The sequence below is a fragment of the Polypterus senegalus genome, chromosome 6 (assembly GCF_016835505.1).
Source record: "Polypterus senegalus isolate Bchr_013 chromosome 6, ASM1683550v1, whole genome shotgun sequence".
Classification (NCBI taxonomy): Eukaryota; Metazoa; Chordata; class Cladistia; order Polypteriformes; family Polypteridae; genus Polypterus; species Polypterus senegalus.
In genome coordinates this window covers 129,711,688-129,730,888 of record NC_053159.1, presented here as the reverse complement: position 1 = coordinate 129,730,888, position 19,201 = coordinate 129,711,688, and the positions used below count along the sequence as shown (strand labels likewise).

General features: G+C 41.2%; 1 protein-coding gene across 1 annotated transcript in view; it reads right to left on the bottom strand.

The window, feature by feature from the left end:
• Positions 1–2,372: 2,372 nt before the first annotated feature.
• The window catches only part of coro6 (coronin 6), a 49,013-nt gene continuing 32,184 nt past the window's right edge, over positions 2,373–19,201 (bottom strand). The window contains exons 3-11 of the mRNA XM_039757182.1: positions 15,412–15,534; positions 11,991–12,120; positions 11,662–11,840; positions 9,512–9,631; positions 7,424–7,528; positions 6,501–6,646; positions 5,429–5,486; positions 4,007–4,231; positions 2,373–3,200 (exon numbers count right to left, since the gene is read on the bottom strand). Of these exons, the coding sequence (XP_039613116.1) occupies positions 3,075–3,200; positions 4,007–4,231; positions 5,429–5,486; positions 6,501–6,646; positions 7,424–7,528; positions 9,512–9,631; positions 11,662–11,840; positions 11,991–12,120; positions 15,412–15,534 (1,212 nt within the window). The 3' untranslated portion in view covers positions 2,373–3,074. The remainder of the gene's footprint in view (positions 3,201–4,006; positions 4,232–5,428; positions 5,487–6,500; positions 6,647–7,423; positions 7,529–9,511; positions 9,632–11,661; positions 11,841–11,990; positions 12,121–15,411; positions 15,535–19,201) is intronic.

Sequence of the window (19,201 nt, the reverse complement as noted above, 5' to 3'; positions counted from 1 at the left end):
AGTGAATTTTTCCCGACATCGGTTTTCCATCACCTTTATATCTTGATGAAATTTTTATTCATGCTTATCTCTGACACCGCTTAGATTTGGTGGAAAAAGGTCAAGATGACAATGTAAAAAATGCGTCTTCAGTGATATTCTGGCTCCCGTAAGCTAATATACTTTCAGCATATTTTCCACAAGCTCAGCATAATTCTCTGCTCTGCGATTGTCCTGAAAATTCTGGACAACCTGCATGAATGAGGGTGCTGATTCAGTTGGCTTCAGTTTCCTTTTTGAACTCATCATCAAAACATCAGTTAAAGGATTTCAGGGCCAACAAAACCACCTTCCTTAGTTTTGGCTTCACTTTTCTTGAGACCAAACTTATTTCTTAAATGCTGAAATGCATCGCCTTTACTGTCCAGTCACCCTAGTTGTCCAAGACCTGGAACATCATAACTAAAAAATGGGACGTGTGGCACGAAAATGGTTTTCAGACTTGGAGTCAGCAAGTGAATTTTTTTAAAGTACAGGTGAAAGAATCCCAGTAACAAAATGCTTCTTGACCAGTGTTATTTTGGACTTTTACTGGTCCAAAATCATCAAGTCTTTCCATGGCTGTTTTCAAGGGACTTAAATTTGACCGTTCTGCTTTTAGGACCTAGACCTCTGTGTCCTAAACCTGCTTCAGTGCTTGTCCACCCCTTCATCCATTTCCAAACCCTATTTCCAGAAACAAACCTTTGACAGCAGTTCAGTCTATCACAAGTTACACTTCCATTTACATCACACTATTGTGCTGGTGAAATGGCACTCAGGCATGAGGAGAACACCCATTTCTGTTTGTGCTCAATGTAGAACCCCAGATCTAGAGAAAATTAAAATATGAACCTTGGCCCCGGTTTATGATTGCCTGACATTACTCAGTGATGTGCCTATCCCTGTAATGTGTGTCACCACCTTGTTTCACAGCAGAGATGGTTTTAGATTGTTTGATGAAATGTGTTTGCATTGCACCAGGCTTTTATATCTTATTTAGGCCGAAGTCTTCAGATCACAAGGTCTGAGCGCCCAACCTGCACCCCTGAGTGGCCTTTTCTCAGAAACTGACTTGTATCTGGCCACTGTTCCATAGTGGCTACAGAGACTCTTCACCTGGTCAATCATGGAGCTCTGAACAGTGTTCATTAAAGTTAGTTATCTTACCAAACATGCACAGATTGAGTGGTCTCCTCTTCAAAGGCTGGCCCCAGAAATTTTGATATTATCAGTTTTTCCACTAACTGACTTGACAATCCTTCTAGCATCACTTTTATATTTCTCCATAGATAAACAAGTTGAACTGTAAACTCCTTTATCTTACTTGGTAGACTTTCTTCTCTGACAAGTACAGTCAAACATAGGATTTACAAGTACTGATTTTCTTTTGAAATGCAGGGACTATGGAGCACTAATTTGATTTTTAGAGCAACTGGCTTTATATATGTGAAATCAAGATATAATTGCTTTCTTAATTTCAAATTGTATATACGAGTATTCATTCATTTATCACATAATGGAGTAATATAGTAAGTGATCAAATCCACATACATTTATTTTATTTTAAAAATAGGCCAGGTACTGCAATAACAAGGTGGGAACATAACAGTCCAAAATGGAGGTCCCTTTTTGTTAGAACAATCACACATCCATCCATCTTTCCAGTTTTAACTAACCTCTCAGGACACTCGGGGCAATGTGGAGCGTCATTTGAGGAGATCTTTCTGGATGGGACATCAATCAGCAGTAGGGAAGACACCATCAGTTCAAAGTAGACTCTACTAGACTATAGCACAGCTCACACAACCTGCCTGTGACAGGTCATGCATTACCACTGCATGGCATGTCAGACACCACCAGACCATAGCCATCAGAACATGGAGGATTCATATTATCAATCCAAAGCAAGGCAAGGAAGACTGTTTTGTAGGACATACACCACCTGGTTATGGAAGTATGAGGCACACTTTAAAGTCTGCAGCAGGCCACACACATACTTCATTGATGACTCAGGCGCCGCAGAGAGTGGCAGCCTTTCCAGCAGCTCTGTGTACGACTTATCTTTCTACCTTTTTCTCTGTTTATTTTGTGAATTTCCCCTTGGGATTAATAAAGTATCTATCTATCTATCTATCTATATATCTATCTACCTACCTACCTACCTATCTACACTGCCTGTCCATCCTCGGGCTCACTACGTGAGTCTGCTGCAGAGCAGAAACCCACACCAGGTCAGCCTGATCAGATGGCTTGACTTTGGAACATTCCAGTTTGATGTATGATAAACAAGACCCAACTTTTCAAAAAAAAAAAAATCAAAAACCTTTCAATGTTTTTCTTTTTTATAAATATATTTTTTACATACATGATTTATTGTTTATATTTATTTTTTCTATAAAATAAAAACCAACCAACCAAAAGCCTAACAAGCAGATTGAGTCCCAGGCAGTGGCAGTCAGCAAAGAGACACAGTGACTGCAGGTGCCGGTTCTTTGCCCGTTTTGACACTCTCTGCTTTTTCCAGGAATGCTGGAACAGAAACGGGCTGGGAAACGTTAAAGAAAAAAATAAAAAAGGCACAAACCAAAGTAAAGGGGAAGAAAGAAAAAAATGGAAAGGAAGAACAACTTGCAACTCTGATCTCCAGGAAAAGTGCAAACAATTGGGTTTGAATTTGTGTTATTTTGTTACTGCTCAGCACTAAGTGTAAGTCCTCTCTGAGAAATCATTATGATGAATGTTCTTGGCGCCTCTCAAGGTGGACTATGCTGGGGTCAGGAGAGGCTCAGTGTCCTGATTGGCTGCAGGTCAGAGGTCTGCTAACTCCATGAAAAGGTGAAATTTTATAACTGGCCTTCTGCCAAAACAGTATGAATCTGCAGTGCCCTCTGGTGGGCTGGAAATGTCCTGTGATGTCATCATGGAGGCGGAGCCCCAGATTGTACCTGATTGCAACAGCCTGCACCTTCCAGACTTGTGAACCACCCTGAGGGTGCAAGAGAGACGGAGAGATATGAAACGAGAGGTGGGACAGGAAGGGGTGGAGTGTCAGCCTAGGCAGTGCCATTGGTAAATTTGGAGAGCTTGTTCTCTAGATCGCAGATGCGTTTTTCCTGAGACTGAACTGTGACCTTCAGGGAGTGAATCTCCTCGAGCAGCTTCTCTAGGGTGACCTGGTGCTGCTGGTGGAGAAGAAGAGATAACAGGAGAAATGGAGGGAAGAAAAGAGGGAGACAAACAGAAGAGGTTGAACATGGAGAAGAGTGAAGAAAAGGAGTTAGTGGGGATAGAGGGATTGGAGAAAGAAAGAGCATTGAGACAAAAGGAGGGAAAAGGTGATGGTGTACAACATAGGGATGATAAAATGTGAGTAATAAAAAGAGTGGAGAAAAATAGACAGGGAGAAGAAGAGATAAGGGAAAAGGGGAAAAAATAAGGTAGAAAGAAAAAGCAAGGAGTAAAGGGAAAAGTATGAAAATTAAAGGGGGAAAGATTGGGATGGAAAGGAGAAAGGGATGAGTAAAGGAAAAAGAGGAAAGGGGAGTGAGTGGGGTAGATTAAAGAAGTTAAGAAATGAGACAAGGAAGAACAGGAGTGCAGCGCAGAGAAATTGAAAGGATGGTGAAAGAAGAGAGCACAAGAAATGGTTAAGATTAAGTGAAGGATGAGAAAAGTGGAGTAGGACAGATTGGTAGAAATAACAAGAGGGAGAAGTAAAGGAAAGAACAAGTGTAAGGAAAATTAAGGAAATTATGAATGGCATACAAGAAAAACAGGTGGAGAGAGAAGGGAAAAGCAAGGAGAAACGACAAGATAAGTCAGGGAATAAAAAAGAGATGGTAGAGGAAAGGAACAAGATAGACAGGGACAAAAGAAAAAGAAACAAGTCATGGAAAGCAATGATGGAAAGGCTGTGCAAGCTTCAGTTACTGGTTAGACCCCCCCCTTCCCACACATACACACACACACGCACACACACACGTACCGCAAAGTTCCCGTCGCAAGTGGACATGCTGCGCCGGGGTGCCGGCCGACTGTCCAGGATGTTCTTCTTGACGACCTTTAGTTCTCGGTTTTTGAGAGGTATGTAGCCATCTCGGAGAGATACCAGCAAAGGGTCAGCATTCTTGCCCTCAAGCCAATCCTGGGCCTCAAGAGCAGGCTCAGGACCTGCAGTGTCAGGGTAGAGGTCATCTTGGAAGAGGTCTGACTGCATAGATACAGGGAAGACAAGTGACACTTGAATGCTGATCCCAAAATTAAACAGGCTGTCCAGAGAAGGAAATTTGGAAAAAAATGGGGAAATGTCTCCCAGTTACACCTTACAGGAGAAAGTAGGGTGAAATGACACCTTTTATTGGCTAACTAAATATATTATAAATGCAAGCTTTCAAGGGAGCTAAGGCCCCTTCATTGGGCAAGGTGTAACAAAGAAACTGAAAAATACTCTCGCTTATATTGGGACAGCAAAGTGATTTTGGTATCATTTCACCCTACTTTCTCCTGTATCAATCTATGGCTAACACGGTACAACACTCTACTGTGTAGTTACACCTTAGGCAGATCTCCTCACAATGCTATAAAAAAGACACTGGGATGGGAGGGGATGGGGGTCTCATCCATTTACTCCTTAAGCAGATCTCCTATCTAATCTTTAAGGGAGATGTAAAGGGGTGATGAAGAGAGTTGTCCAGTTTATTTATACATTGGCTAAAAATGAAGAGACTGATGGAGATGGAGCTTCCTATACAAAACACCTGTCCCAGTGAGATAAAGTGGAAATACACAAATGAAATCCCATTCCACTTACATCTTCACGTTTACACCACTACTTCTACAGTGGTGCCAAATGGGGTACATGATGGAGAGAACAGCTTTCACAGTTAGGCCTCATTCAGATCCCCAGCTGAGCCATTTGGAAGGCCTGGCAGAAGCTGATGCTCATCCAGCTGAAAATTATTAACAACACATGCCCCAAACCATCAAGCTTAATAGGATATCTCGTGTGGTTAAATATTGGTCCAACATCATCCTAGGGCCAAAGTGGGATTATCCAATGCATGACTAAGTGCATAATTGTAAGTTGTATTATAACCACACTTCCCAGCTATACTACTGGCAAGCCAGTGGTGGCTGTCTAATGTCTCAGCCAGGCTAAAGAGAAAGGTCTAAAGGGAGGTCCACTGTCACTTTCACCTTGGCTAAGTTTATGGTGAGATACTGAATTGAAATTTTCCCATTTAACAGCTTGACAACAACAGGCCTTACCTCCTATTTGAGCTTAAGGTCAGATACTGGAGGAGAACGTTCTTCCAGCTGCAATATACAGTGTAGGGGGCCCTAGCATTTATCCATTGGGATGTCAGCAGGCACTAGAAGATCAGGCCCAATGACTGCACATACATACCTTCCGAGGGACTGTCATGGAGATTGGCTCACACTTTCTCTCATGAAGTTTGTACAACCTTAGAAGCAAAAGAGGCCAAAATTCAATTCTAGAGCATCCTCAGTCAGTCAAGGCTTAGAGGCAGCAGGCAAATTAGGATAGAATGTCTGGTTAACTCTTGTCTTTAATAAGGCATAGTTTGCTATCGGTGCCAAACATGTTCTCATTCATCTTGTTAAGTTTTTAGAGTGTTTTTAGACTTGTATGGAAGATCATGTGTAATATTACACAAGTTTAATCCCACATTTACTAACAGTAGTTAGTCCTGTCCAAAGCTGCAGAGGGCAAGAACCTATCCTGGCAGCATCAGACACAGAGAAGGAACCAGCCTTGGCAGTACATTGGTCCATTGCAGGGTATGCCAACTTGTATGAGGACAATGGGAGGAAAACTAAAGTGCAATAAGTTCCGTGCTGATGGTGTTTGGGATTTAGACCTAGCAGTCTGGAGCTATGAAGCAGCAGTGTTAACCACCATTCAGATGTGTGTTGGCTAGGTGTATTTCTACAGATTATCAACAAGATATTTTCTAGTATACTCAGCTTGATTGCCTTACAGAGTGCAATTAGACAGATACACTGTGAAGGTTTTATATTCTCTCAAGGCATGAAAAGCCTAACATTATCTTCCCTCTTGACCACCCTCTACTTGCCAGAATCTGATAAGGCAATACAAGTTCTGCTCTCAGCAAAATAATAAGACACAATATATAACCTGCAGTAAGTTCTTTGCCCACACTTGTGGTACCAGTATTGTTTTTTCAGGTAATGTGCTTTGGAGAAATTTTCTCTATAAAGGGTGCGAAAAATAATTGAGTCTAACATGCCATTTCATTGTATTCCATTAAGGTATCCATAAATCGCATAGGTTTTTTTTTTAAGATTAAGACATAAATTTAAAATTCATTGAGGGTATAAAGAAAGAGAGGTTTATGCCTTCATCCTAAAAGAAAAAAAGTGACCTCCATCATTTACTAAAGCAATTCTAAAGTGGCAGACCTGTGCTACAGCCTAAGAAAGAAAGACAAACTGACCTGGCGATCTCACACTTGCTGACATCCAAGCCTCTCTTAGGCATGAATCCCATTCCTCTCTGCGGCTCTTTGCTGCTGAATGTGCTGAGGTAATGGACGTACGGTGGCTCGTCAGTGATCTCAAAGTATCGGATGCTGCTGTCCCCCTGCACAGCAAAGAGTCGGGGTACAAAGAATGCAATGTTAGTCCCTGTGGTTCTGACCAGGGAAATGCTAAAATGTGCAAGGATTCCAAGAAACAAACACCCTTGAAAACCCCAGAAGACATTAAACAGCTTAACTGTATGCTGGGTCATCAGTTACACTGGGACTGGAGAGAGGATAAGAAAGGACAGGTATGTAACTCTTTAATGTTCTGGTCATCTGCCCAAAAAGCAGTTCACTTGTGTCATGGAAGGGGAATATTGATGATTTTCATACAGCAAAATAATTTGGTCAGACAGGAAACAATTTTAAATGTAAAAAGTTTAAGAAAGGGACATTTATTCTTTTTACAAGAGGCCCCAATTGGTCATTACAGGGCCTTGATGTTATACAGAACAATAGTAAAAGCTGACTGGAAAATATTAACCTAACAACACAATGTTCACGAACTTGCTGAATCTTATTTGGGTAATAATGTACAGAATATTAACAAGTAGATATAATAAAAATAAACCAATGTTACTGTCTCTTTTTGTGCCTTGGGCAGTGGACGTGTTGGGAGTGGCCATGGAACACTGTTTACACTCACTGGGGGCAATCGGAGAGAGGGCTAACCAGCCATTCCTTAATGTAATGGAGCATAATGAAGAAAGATCTGGGAGCCATGCTTGTTGTTCCTTTTGCACTTTCAGCTTGAAGGCAACCTCCATTATAGGTTAGAGAGTGAGACGCATAAAAAGGAGGAAAAGGAGAAATAGTCATGATGGATGAGCACTTACCTTTCCACAGAGGTAGACAATGTTGGTGTCTGGATCATAGAAAGGCAGCAGGACCCCATTGCTGGTGTCCATCTCCTGCAAGGCGATTGGCTCATCAAAATTCACCTAAGAGAAAGAGGAGGGGATCAGCATAATAAAGCGGACGTTGGGGTCTTCTCCCCCATTAACTCACATTGCAAAGCATAGCACAACAAAACCAAGCAAACATCATGCAACATGTTATTTTGTGGCTGAGCAGTTGGACCTGAATGTAGAAAGCTGGCGTACAGTATAAATTCCGACAATATCTCTTAGTGACCCTGGGCTAAGCATTTAGAGTGTTGGTGCTCTAAATACAGACACAGCCACAAAGAGTGAGATGTATGCAGGTCAAGAGCTTGAGGCAAGAGCTCAGCATGCATAACACTAAATAAACACATCTGCATCTGTTTATCTATTGATGCTCAGAATCGGCATTCAGGCCATTATGAAAGGTGCTATTTTAGATGGACTTGGGATATAAGCCATTCTTAAAAGAACATTTTCTGAATCTATTTAATATTAAGAATTTGTCAAACTGAATGTAACAAACTTTTCTTGTCCTGAAAAATGTCTTAATTCACCAGATATCGGAATTTCATGAACATGGGAAGAATTGACAAAGTTGTGTCACTGACTGCCCTGTGATCTTTGGTTTTTCGGAGCAGCACAATGAGCAGTGTGTAAGTACAGAACACCCACAACAGGTGACCAGCAGCATTGGTATGGAGTTGCACTAACACTGTTTAATGACGCCTTCATCATGAATCTTAAATAAACACAAGCACATGATTAATAAAAACTTATTTTTTTTCAACGATTTAGATTTTATACATGGATTTTACAAGATAAGCAGATTTACAAATTATCCAGAATTGTATTTATTTAAGGTTCAAGGTATTTATTGTGCAATATGAACCATGCATGTTTCAATATACAGCAATTGCCTTTCACTGTGGAGTGGATGCCTTCTACAGTGAATGCCTGCTTCAGTATACTGTGTATGCATCTCATTATATGCTGAGGACACTTTAAAGAATGAATTACATCTTAAATAGCACCTTATAGCTTTAAGTGTGATAATGCTATAGTGATCTCTAATAATTAGACAGATAGATAGATAGATAGATAGATAGATAGATAGATAGATAGATAGATAGATATACAACTGTCTTTGCCGTTAGGTTTCTGGGTGTTGTTTTCTTTTCGCTTAATGACTGCTAGATGACTTTAGGGCAGCTCTCGTCCATTAATGTCCATGTGAACTATTCAGCTTAAGAATTCATGACAGACATGAGAGTCATATAGCCCCAGTAAATGCACATGTCCTCATGTAGAGAATCTACTGTATTTTCAGAGCCCTTACATGCCCCCTTCTGAATTTTCAGTGCCTTGTTGTGTCCATTTTTAAAAGCTATCTACACTTACATCTCCATCCTGAAGAGTCATGCAAATGTACATAAATGGCTAAGCAGGTCCATTTTCTGTCCACTGGAGAGCTCTCCTGGTTTTCATTCCAGATAAGCTGCTGAGATTGCCTACACAGCCTGGGAATTTTCTGTCTCCAATTTATCATTTAGCAGCAGTCAGATACATGCAGCCAATAAAACTGTTACATAATATATAAAGAGAGAGAGAGAGAGAGAGACTCATCTTATAATTCACATCTATTTAAATGGATGTGCTTTGCCTGAGTTCATTTTTATTGATTTACTTATTTCAATATAAATATTGTGGTGTTCTTTGATTATTTATTCTGATTTCACTGTTCATACTGTTTTCTCTTTTGTTAGTCATGCCCATGCCCAGCTTTGAGTCAGAACCTATGTTCAGCAGCCAGAATTAGTGCTGGCTACCAGGAGCGCTGAAGCAGGAGCCCGAAGTTAGGTAGCACACAGGTCACATCATGCTAGTCTTCAAGGAGCCATGGAACCACACCACTGCAAACCCCAGGCTGACTCAATGGAGCATCTCAATGCTCTGCTGTGACTCCCACTCAGCTCCAAGCCTCAGGGAGTTGCAGAGCAATGGACATGCCCAGGACCATAGTCAGCACTTGGTCCATTTTACCGGGTCCCAGAGTCCCAGCTCCCTCTGGCTCATTCGTGTGAAGCCGGTTGTGAAGATGCTGCCATCACGGGTAAAGATGGCCCTCATTGGCCGAATCCCCTCATGGGGACTTAATTTTTCCTGTGAGAATAACATCAATAGATGAGCAAAATAAACCAAATATAAAGAAGAAAAATTATGCATACATGCAAGCAAACCAAGAATCCGCTTATAAAATGAAAAGGTCAAGACATATGAGGATGAAATTGAAATGGGAAGCCACAAAACTTCGAAAGGGGCATGTCAGTGATATTTAAATGATCAGATGTGTTGCTGCCTTCAGACCACAAGTCTGCTCAGGTGCCACAGAGTTACAAATTCAACTCTGCCTGGTTGCCAACCCTGTGCACCCCAACTCAACCTGCAGAATGATGGTCACTTTTTCCCCGTAACATGAAGCCCCCTTCTCCACTTCTGGCTTCCTCCTTTGGCCAATGCTAGGTATATGGGCTAAGCTTACAGAGAAGCAGCACCCTCTGCACTCCCATGTCAGACATCATATCATCCCATGGTCAATGCTGTACAAGACATCTAATCCTGAAGACATCTGTAGCAAACCCACTTTTTTGGGATGTTGGCACACTCTCATTTCATCCTATTTTTGCTGGCTTTTTTTTTTTAAATATACACCGCAGGATGACATGTGTCTCACACTGATCTGCTGGGACAGGAAGGTCTAATGACCACCATCTGAGTTGCTGGATGTCTGTGGCTTTAGCCCAATAAAACAATGACACGGGCAACAGACTAAAGAAAAGAATCCCACCACCTCATACCGGATCCCACAGGGCGAGTTGCCGTTCACTCATTCTGCTGAAACCAGTAGTGAAGATTTTTCCATTTTGGAGAAATAGACCTCTCATTGGCCGAGAGCCTTCGTGGGCCCTCTCTTGCACCTGGTCCCAAGGGTTAGCATTAAATAAACAGATAGACACAAACTGCAGACAAAGAAATTTCCCTTGCATATGCAGGATACCACAATGTTTTCGGCAGAAGAGGTACCCACCATAATGTAAATGAAAGCAAGTGGACCACTGAGTACACAGGCAGCAAACAAGTATATACTTGAAGTGTAAGTCCCCTCTGAAAATTATAGGACATAAACACAAACAGGGTCTGGTGTGTAATTTCCTGCACAAAGGAATAAGAGGAATCCATGTGCAAAGTCCTGAGTTACCTCATAGTGAGCAAAGCACATAATACCCTCTATACTTCTGGCCTAAACAGTTAAGATTCTTGAAGAAATAAAGAGCATTGAAGGAATGAAACTAGAACATTTTCAGAGACATACTTAGTGAAGTGCATAGAGTGCGCTTACTTATTCTGATTATAAACCAATGGTGGCTAGAAATCATGTGCAGATCCTGTAAACTATACACCTGACCCCCCTATCCAATGGTTAGTGTGCAGAACCCTAAGTGAATGTGTAACCACCCCACAGCCAAAAATTCCTAGCTCCAAAACTCAAACATGAGCTTCCGCTAGGTGTTGTGAGAAAATAAAGCATCATAGAGCTTCAACCAATATTAACCCTGCCTGTCCATCCTTCACATTTCCATAAGTTGGTCTCTTCAAGATCTCCTGAAAATTCAATTGCATCCTTAAGTGTCCTGTAGGCTGGCACATTTCAGTGTTTCCTGCATATACGCGCAGTAGAGGTGGCCTGTCATTAATGCTCTCAATAACAGTGCCTATACTGCTAAAGGATGACTCCAACCCGCCATCTTTCCCCATTAATCCCCATTATAACAGCTTAAGAAGGACCAACTCCACCCCCTTCTCTATTAAACCAATCCAAGGCTGGATATCTGCACTTCAAGATCCCCTTCCCAACACAAACTACTTCAGTATTCCAAAAACTCAACCTAAATTCCTTATGAGGTCTGTGTCAGGGTGATGTAAAGCTAACGGACTGCATTTTGGGATGGTGTTGACTGCACTACAAAAAAGTACTGATGAACTCAAGTGCAGAACATTTGACTGACTTCCAGTTACATGTTGGTCTGCACGCAATGCATCATGGACCTTGTGCAGCTCATGAATTTTGAGGTAAGTGTCACATATGGTAATGAAATTCCAAAGAAGATGTGACTACCAGATGCCTTTCTTACCGCAACAATCTCTTGCTTGCGGGGGTCAACAACCCGCACCTTCTTGTCTTTACAGGTCGTACAGAAGAGACTACCATTGCGGTTCCAGCTCACGTTATAGATTAGGTCGGGATGGTTGTCAATTGTAATCAGATGCTCTCCAGTCCCAACGTTCCAGATTATTATCACATTGTCACTCCCTGGGATTGGAAAGGACAAGAGAAAATGTAAATACAGTGACAAACCACATTTGATACATCTGCAGTTAGCTCATGAGGGAGGATGATAGTTCAGCACCAGAAGATGCTGAAGGACATAAAGGAGACATGGCATGAGCGCCACTCCAGTACCTGCTGTTAGTAAAATGTTACGTGCTGTGGGATGCCAAGTGATGATGCCCACTCTTTTGGAGTGTCCTTCTAGTGTTACAACTGGTTCCATGATTGGTCGTAGTGGAGTTGAGTCGGGAATCTGCCACACCTAAGGAAGAAAATGAACAAGAATTGCAAGTTGGTGTCAATCTGTTATTTTATTAGAACTTCAGATCAATTCTGACAAAAACAGAAAAAATCAGCCCAATCTTATACACATATCTTTTTCAAATTAACATCAAGTCAAATTTATGGAGTCAATTCCATTGAAACCCATGAAGTCAAGCACTTTACAAAGGATCAAGACAAGTGAAATTGAGGAGCAAACCATAGAAAATGCAGGCCAGAGGAGATTTAAAAGTTATCCAGGACTGCTCTGCCCCAAACATAGACAGGAGGCTTTCAGTTCTAATTCATCAAAACAGGCCAAAGTGGAAAAGGAACAATCTGAATCTTAAAAGAACTACCTGTATTTTTTTATGTCACTTACCCAAACTATTTTGCAGTGATGGCTGAGAAACATTTTTCATGTCATGTTTTCATGCAGAGTGAAAGAAAACAGCTTATGATATAATAGAAAGTAATAGTGACCTTTTCTGTCCAGTGGCAAACAATGTAAAAAATGTCCATGGAAAAAAGAAATACATTTTCACATTACTTGTGTTGCCACATGTCTATTGTGTAATCCACTTGTTAACCAATCAAATGCTCAAAGTGTGCAAAATGATGTATTTTTGCAAAATAGTATTTAAATTTACTCCTGGAAAAAAATCAACATAGTACATAAACAGGAAAGGTGCATGGGTCTTCAGTTCAAAAGCACAGAATTATGTGAATGCATCTTTCCTGTTTATGTTCTACACTAATTTTTCTGGAAATATAAATAATATTTTAGCAAAAATGCTTGCATTTTGCATGTTTTGAGCTCTCAACTGGATTATGTGACACAAATAACGTGAGAATTGTTGGAGACAGCAGTCACTATTACATTACATTACATTCTATTATAAACTGTTTTCTCTTATTCTGCATAAAACATGAGAATAAACATTTCTCCTGGCCCTCAATACAAACTCCTTGGAGTAAGAAACATTTAAATAAATATTTTTTGGGTGGAGTGTTCCTTTAACATGGTGCAACACTGTCTTACAGAAGTGAGCCTCCACCAGATGGCGGTACTTCTGGCATGTAGCCTGCTAGTGGCAGGAATCTGGGTGCTGGCCCACCAGAGGCCACCAGGTGGCAGTGTTATCTGGCGGGTTGGACACTTTAGCATTACCTCCTATCTATAGTACTAAACGAAGGTTGTATATATGCACGGATGCCAGAGGCCAGAAGCAAGTTGTGCAGAAAGCGTACGTGCACAGTGCCTTAGAGCCCCAGAGTCAAACCGAGTGGTTTCCCAGAGTCAGTAGGTGGCGCCCAAACAACACAACACAACCAGTAAACAACACAACACACCAAAGGTTGAATATATACTGTATGCACGGATGTCAAACGCCAGAAGCAAGCTGCGCCGGAAACGCATGCGCACAGCGCCACAGCGCCCCAGAGTCACTCCACTCCACAGTGCCATCAGTCAGTGTTCTCCACTCCAAAGTGCCAGCAGCTATTCCACTCCACAGTGCCAGCAGTCAGTGTGACTTATTTGAATCACATTAGGGTAATTCAGTGTTAAAAGTAAGTTCAATTATGATTCCTAACATGAATTTTTTATTTCCAATTTACTTCATTTAAACCTTTGCATTTCAATATTTTTTTTACTTATCAGTGCAGCAACTCAAACACATTTTGGACTTAAATGGTATAACAGTTAAATGTCAATTTTACTTTTAATAAATTGGTTAATTTTAGTACAAATATATTTATTTCATTAAATAAAAACTTTCCCAGGACGCTCCCAACCTCCATGATTTTTCATCCCTCCAAAGATCGGAGGGAACAGAAAGTGATTGCCATTCTTGGACTTCCGATTCTTTAGAGAATCGGGTGTTCACTGGTTCTTATTAGTGATCCCAGAATGAGATACAATATAAATGGCTGCTGTCTGCCAAGAAAAAAAAAGGCTAATTTATTTGCCAAATGTTCTTCACCTTTGCACATTTGTGGTCTGCCACCTGCTTGCTCATCATCCTGTGTGATGCTTGATGGTGGTAGAAACAACAAGACATTTTGAAAGAAAAAACAAATGTACAGTAGTTGTTATTATGAACAACTCAATGAGTAATTCAATATTATTTCGTTCAGTTCACAAGTGTCATACAAAATAAATAAATCCGAATTCATTCAATGGACAAAAAGCAATCTCAGTGTCTCAAAGATGCAGAAGAATTTCCAAAAAAGTCTGTGAACTTTTGAAGTTTTTACAAATGCCAGAATGAAAAATAGAGTTATCAATTACTGGATAGCTAAAAAATTATAAATCGTGAAGTGTTCGGCTCCACCTGTTTTTTTGGCAGTCAGATGTTGTGCATTTACTCTGTCATTATCAGCATTCCCCTCCATAAAGAAGTTTGTTCCAGCTAGGATATGCCAGACCGTTGACACACCCACCCATCTCCACATGGAGTGGACCACATCTTCTTTCCACCATGTTTCATTCATTCTGACTACATCTACTTCAGAAAATGAACTTAGGAAGGGTGGAGTTCATGATGTGCAATCCATTCAAGCTGAAAGAAACTGTTTCACAGGTGGCAAAATGTGTGTGCATGGATACCCTCAAGTCTGTGCCCCGTACTGGACTGATGCCTCATCTAATTCCTGCTGTATCCTCCATTACCCTCAGAATGGTGGGCAGCACAGTGGTTATTGCTGCTTCGTCCCAGCTTTAGTCTTGCTCCAGTTCTATACCTTTCTGACATTAACCTCTCCACCAAAACGGAGTCACTAGGATTGGAGCTAACCAAGGCTGCAACAGGTGCAACCCTAAATGCAGCATCAGTGTGACGTTAAATCGTAGCACAGTATACAAAGCACTTCATCTAGGTATAACCACCCACTGCACACTACACGCCTGCTCCACAGATGCCTAGTTTAATAATCATGTTGTGTGCCAGCTCCTGTATCTGACACTGATTCCTGGGCCTTTTGCCCACACTTACACTCGGAGGTCACACTTTACTCCTGACAGACAATAAATAAGATATTATACGGTACACCAAATTCCTGATTTGACCCATTTGACCCAAGCCAGTAGGTTGTCCAAGTGAACCTACAAGCCCTAATCTGATATAACGGAATGCTCCATCTCCATGCTCCATCACAGACGTCTGCTCTTGCAATGCAGATTTTAATGTATCCGATGGGAATTACCCTATATTGATTTTTCCAGATTTGAAACTAGTTAAAAACTTGATCTCTTTGCACTGCATGACACCGGACATTCAACTGAGCTTACCATTGCGGTGCAGTCTTCAGAGCCACTGGCAATAATGTTGTCATTGTGAGGACACCAGTCAATATCCAGGACTGGGCCTGTGTGACCAGCCACCAGCGGGTAATTCTTGTCCACTCTTCCTGTCTGAAAATAAAGATGAATAAACCAATGTGAGTGATCTCAATAGCATAATTTGCTGTATTGACCAAATATAAAGTTGATATTTTGTGTGTTTATTACTATATACTGTATAATATTAACATAAGGGCACTGTGGGGATGAATCATGGTAGCATCCATTATTTTCTAAACCTGTTTATTGCAATACATGCTAATGGTTTGGAAGAACTGGGTTCAAGGTTAGTACCATCAAGGAGTAAGTGTCAGCCCATTGCAGGACAGGCTCATTCACTCACACGTGAAGGCCAATAGTCACATTTGCCACTGCATTTCCTGTGCCTCCTCCATGGTGCTGGGCCAAATGAAGGTCTATCAGACCACAAAAGCAAAATCTCTTCAGCTGTAGAGCACTATATACAAGTTTTGTGATGAACACTTTGGAATTAGGACACCCTTACGGCATCTGCAGTCCAACTTAGAAATGAAGTACCAGCAGAGTGTCACTCTCTAGGTCTTTTATCTTCCTGGCTGGCCTCCTATTCCTGCCATCACTTCCTCAGAGCGCTGACTATTCCTGATGTGAGCCCTCTTTAGTGTCATGGTATTTATAGAGATGTGACGTGTCTGATGAAATGGCAGTTTTCTCCACCTAAGTTGCGAGTGGGAAAGGATATTTTTAACAGGGAATGTAATGCCCCGATAGTCAGGCCATTCTGAGCTAAACTGAGAACGAGGCCTTGGTCAACAATGGTGGTGATCTGCACTCAGTCTGGCTACTTGGATCAAGGACAGGATACTGAGGGCACAGAAATTCTAGGTAAAGGATAGAAGAGTGTCAGCCAGTATGCAGGTTGTTCAGATTTAGAAGTTGATTATAGCATCCTGGGGTAGCCACTTGCTCAGTGTGCTAAATACATTAGAGGTCTCAAGGGTATATGAACCAGCACATCAGGGGTCAGTGTCCAATGGTATAAGGGGAGTCGGTGCCCTCAGATATACAAAGCCGGCACAACAGACATGCTAGGTTAAGGGGAGACTGCGCCCTCAAGTATATTGGCCTGGCACTTCAGAAGTCAGTGTCCATGGCTTTAAAGGAATTCGGTATCCCTGGGTATATTTAACTGGCACATCAAGAGTCAGTGTCTATGGATATAAGAGGAGTCCATGCCCTAAGGCAGGGGTCTCCAACTTTTTACCCCCTGAGAGCTACTTTTACAAAATGAAAATGGCCGAGAGCTTCTCATGTTTTCTAATGTTTATTCTCATAGCTTATTCCAACCCAAACAAACTGAATAAGCTTGTTTTGTCTGAACATTTACAAAATGTTGGTGTCCACAACTCACATTTTGCATTAAAACATCACAAAAAATATTTTAGTTCACCAGCAAGTGCATTTTGTATGTCTGCATGCGTTTTCTAGTGTATCTCACACTATTAGATTAAAACATGAATGCTGTCCAAACAAAACAATGCATTTCCAAATACACAGATATTACTTTTTCATTTGTCATTTTGTTCCATGTCACTGTTTCTCTTCACAAGAGTATTCACATGACCAGTTGCATGTGTGATGTGTTTTTTAGTTGGTCAGATGACTGGCACTTCATGGAGTCAACAAGAGAGGTGTATGGTGGAGTGTAGCCATTTAGGTTCACTCTTCTGGAGTCATTTAAGTGTTCATCTGTCAGTCTTGTTCTGAACTTTGATTTAATGACATTCATGTCAGACTCACAGAGGTATGGAGACCCAAACAAAGCAGACATTTTCAGAGCTGCTTGGTGAAGATTCTTATAGTTATCTGGCTCTGCTAAGCTCCAGAAATGCTGAGAATGATGTTGAGACTTTAACCGCACATTATTTTGAAGGTTTACTAATATATATTATATTTAAATTCAATGTCTGTATGTCTGTCCGCTTTTCACGAGAGAACTACTTAACAGATTTACAGTAGATCAGGTTTTTTCTATAATTTGCTTGAACATTCTGGCTGATTTTGCGACTTCTCTCAATTTGCTACGTATGATAGTTTGCTTGCGGTACCGATTTATTTGCGTGAATCTGAGATCCACGCAATGGGCCGGGGTGGGGGGGCTTTTCCTCACTCACTTGCCAGCTTCGGGGCATGTTCCTTAACTCCACTTAGCTAGCGAATGAGAGAACAATTGAATTCAACTTTGATAATTAAAATAAAATGTCACTTAGGTCTTGTTGAGTTTGAATCCGGATATTCTCTTAAGTGTATGCCACATTGAAAAGATAGATTGCAATTCAGAATGTGGATCATGATATGATTTTTTGGAAAGATCACCCACCCCTGATTTGATTAACCAAGTTTTCAAATTTATGTAGGATTCATTAACCCTTTGGCGAGCTACTTGGAAAGGGGTTGCGAGCTGCTGGTAGCTCGTGAGCGACGTGTTGGAGACCCCTGCCCTAAGGTATATAGGCCTGGCACCTGCAGGACTCAGTATCCATTTGTATAAGGGGAGTCAGTATTCTTGGTGATTTGAAGCCAGCACACCTGAAGCCAACATCTAAAGGTATAAGACGAGTCAGTGCCTCTAGGTATATGAGGCCACTACATGATTAGTCAATGTCCACTGCTATAGGGCAGTCAGTGCCCTAGGAATTATAGTTCTGGCACATTATAAGTCTATGCCCATGGCTGTAAGGGGAGTCAGTGCCCACTGGTATATAGGCCTAGCACATTAGGAGTTACTGTCCTTGGGTATACGAAGCCAGCATATGAGGAATCAGCATCCACTGCTACAAGAGGAGTCCATAACCTTGGATGTAAGATGCTGACACATTAGGACTCAGTGACTATAGGAATAAAGGGAGTCAATGCCCTCAAGAATATAGAAATGGCACATTAGGAATGAATCTCCACTGGTATAAGTGCAGATAGTATTCTAGGGCATACAGGCCCTCCATATTGGGAACCAGCATGCTTTTCCTAAACACTAGGCATCAGAACTTTGCAGTAGGGGTTCCTATTAATGTGGTGTTCACAGGTGAGGTAGAGGAGACCTAGTTTGCCAACTTTAACAGTTTATACTAACATGATTATCTAAAATGAACTAATTTTAACACCACAACTGATTTTTTTTTTTTAATCCATTTTGGCATTTATAAAATCTGAGCTTCTATGTGCAACATGTCAGGCAAATGCCACTCAGCATTGGACTATATCACAAGAGTGCCAGCGAATGCCGTAAGAATGGCAAACACAACTTTGTGCTAAATAATCTGCATCAACAGATATCCGTGGAGAATCCCAGTACACAACATTTGCCTGTCACGTTTGATCTAGGTATGGCAGTTTCTTAAAGGCTTTCAAATAGTTTTATGTACTTTTCACTGGTACAATTTTCTGTTGATCCTGATCACATTACATTAGAATGTTGGTTCTCACAATGTAAGGAGAGAGTACTTGGGATGTGGAGTCCTTGGAGACTGGCATTTGAACAGTCAGGACCTTTGGATTCACCACCTAGGATGTTGGCTCTCAGTTTGTTAAGTTTGTTTAGCAGGGGTGTATTGTTCAGTGTTTATAATGCAAATTCCCATATAAAGGCACCAGCACTTGAATTATGGTGATACCAAATCATTAGGCTTCATCGCATAGGCTTTAGTGTCCTAGAGCTCTGTGCTAGACACAAATACATTCATTTTCAGCCACAAAGCTTTTT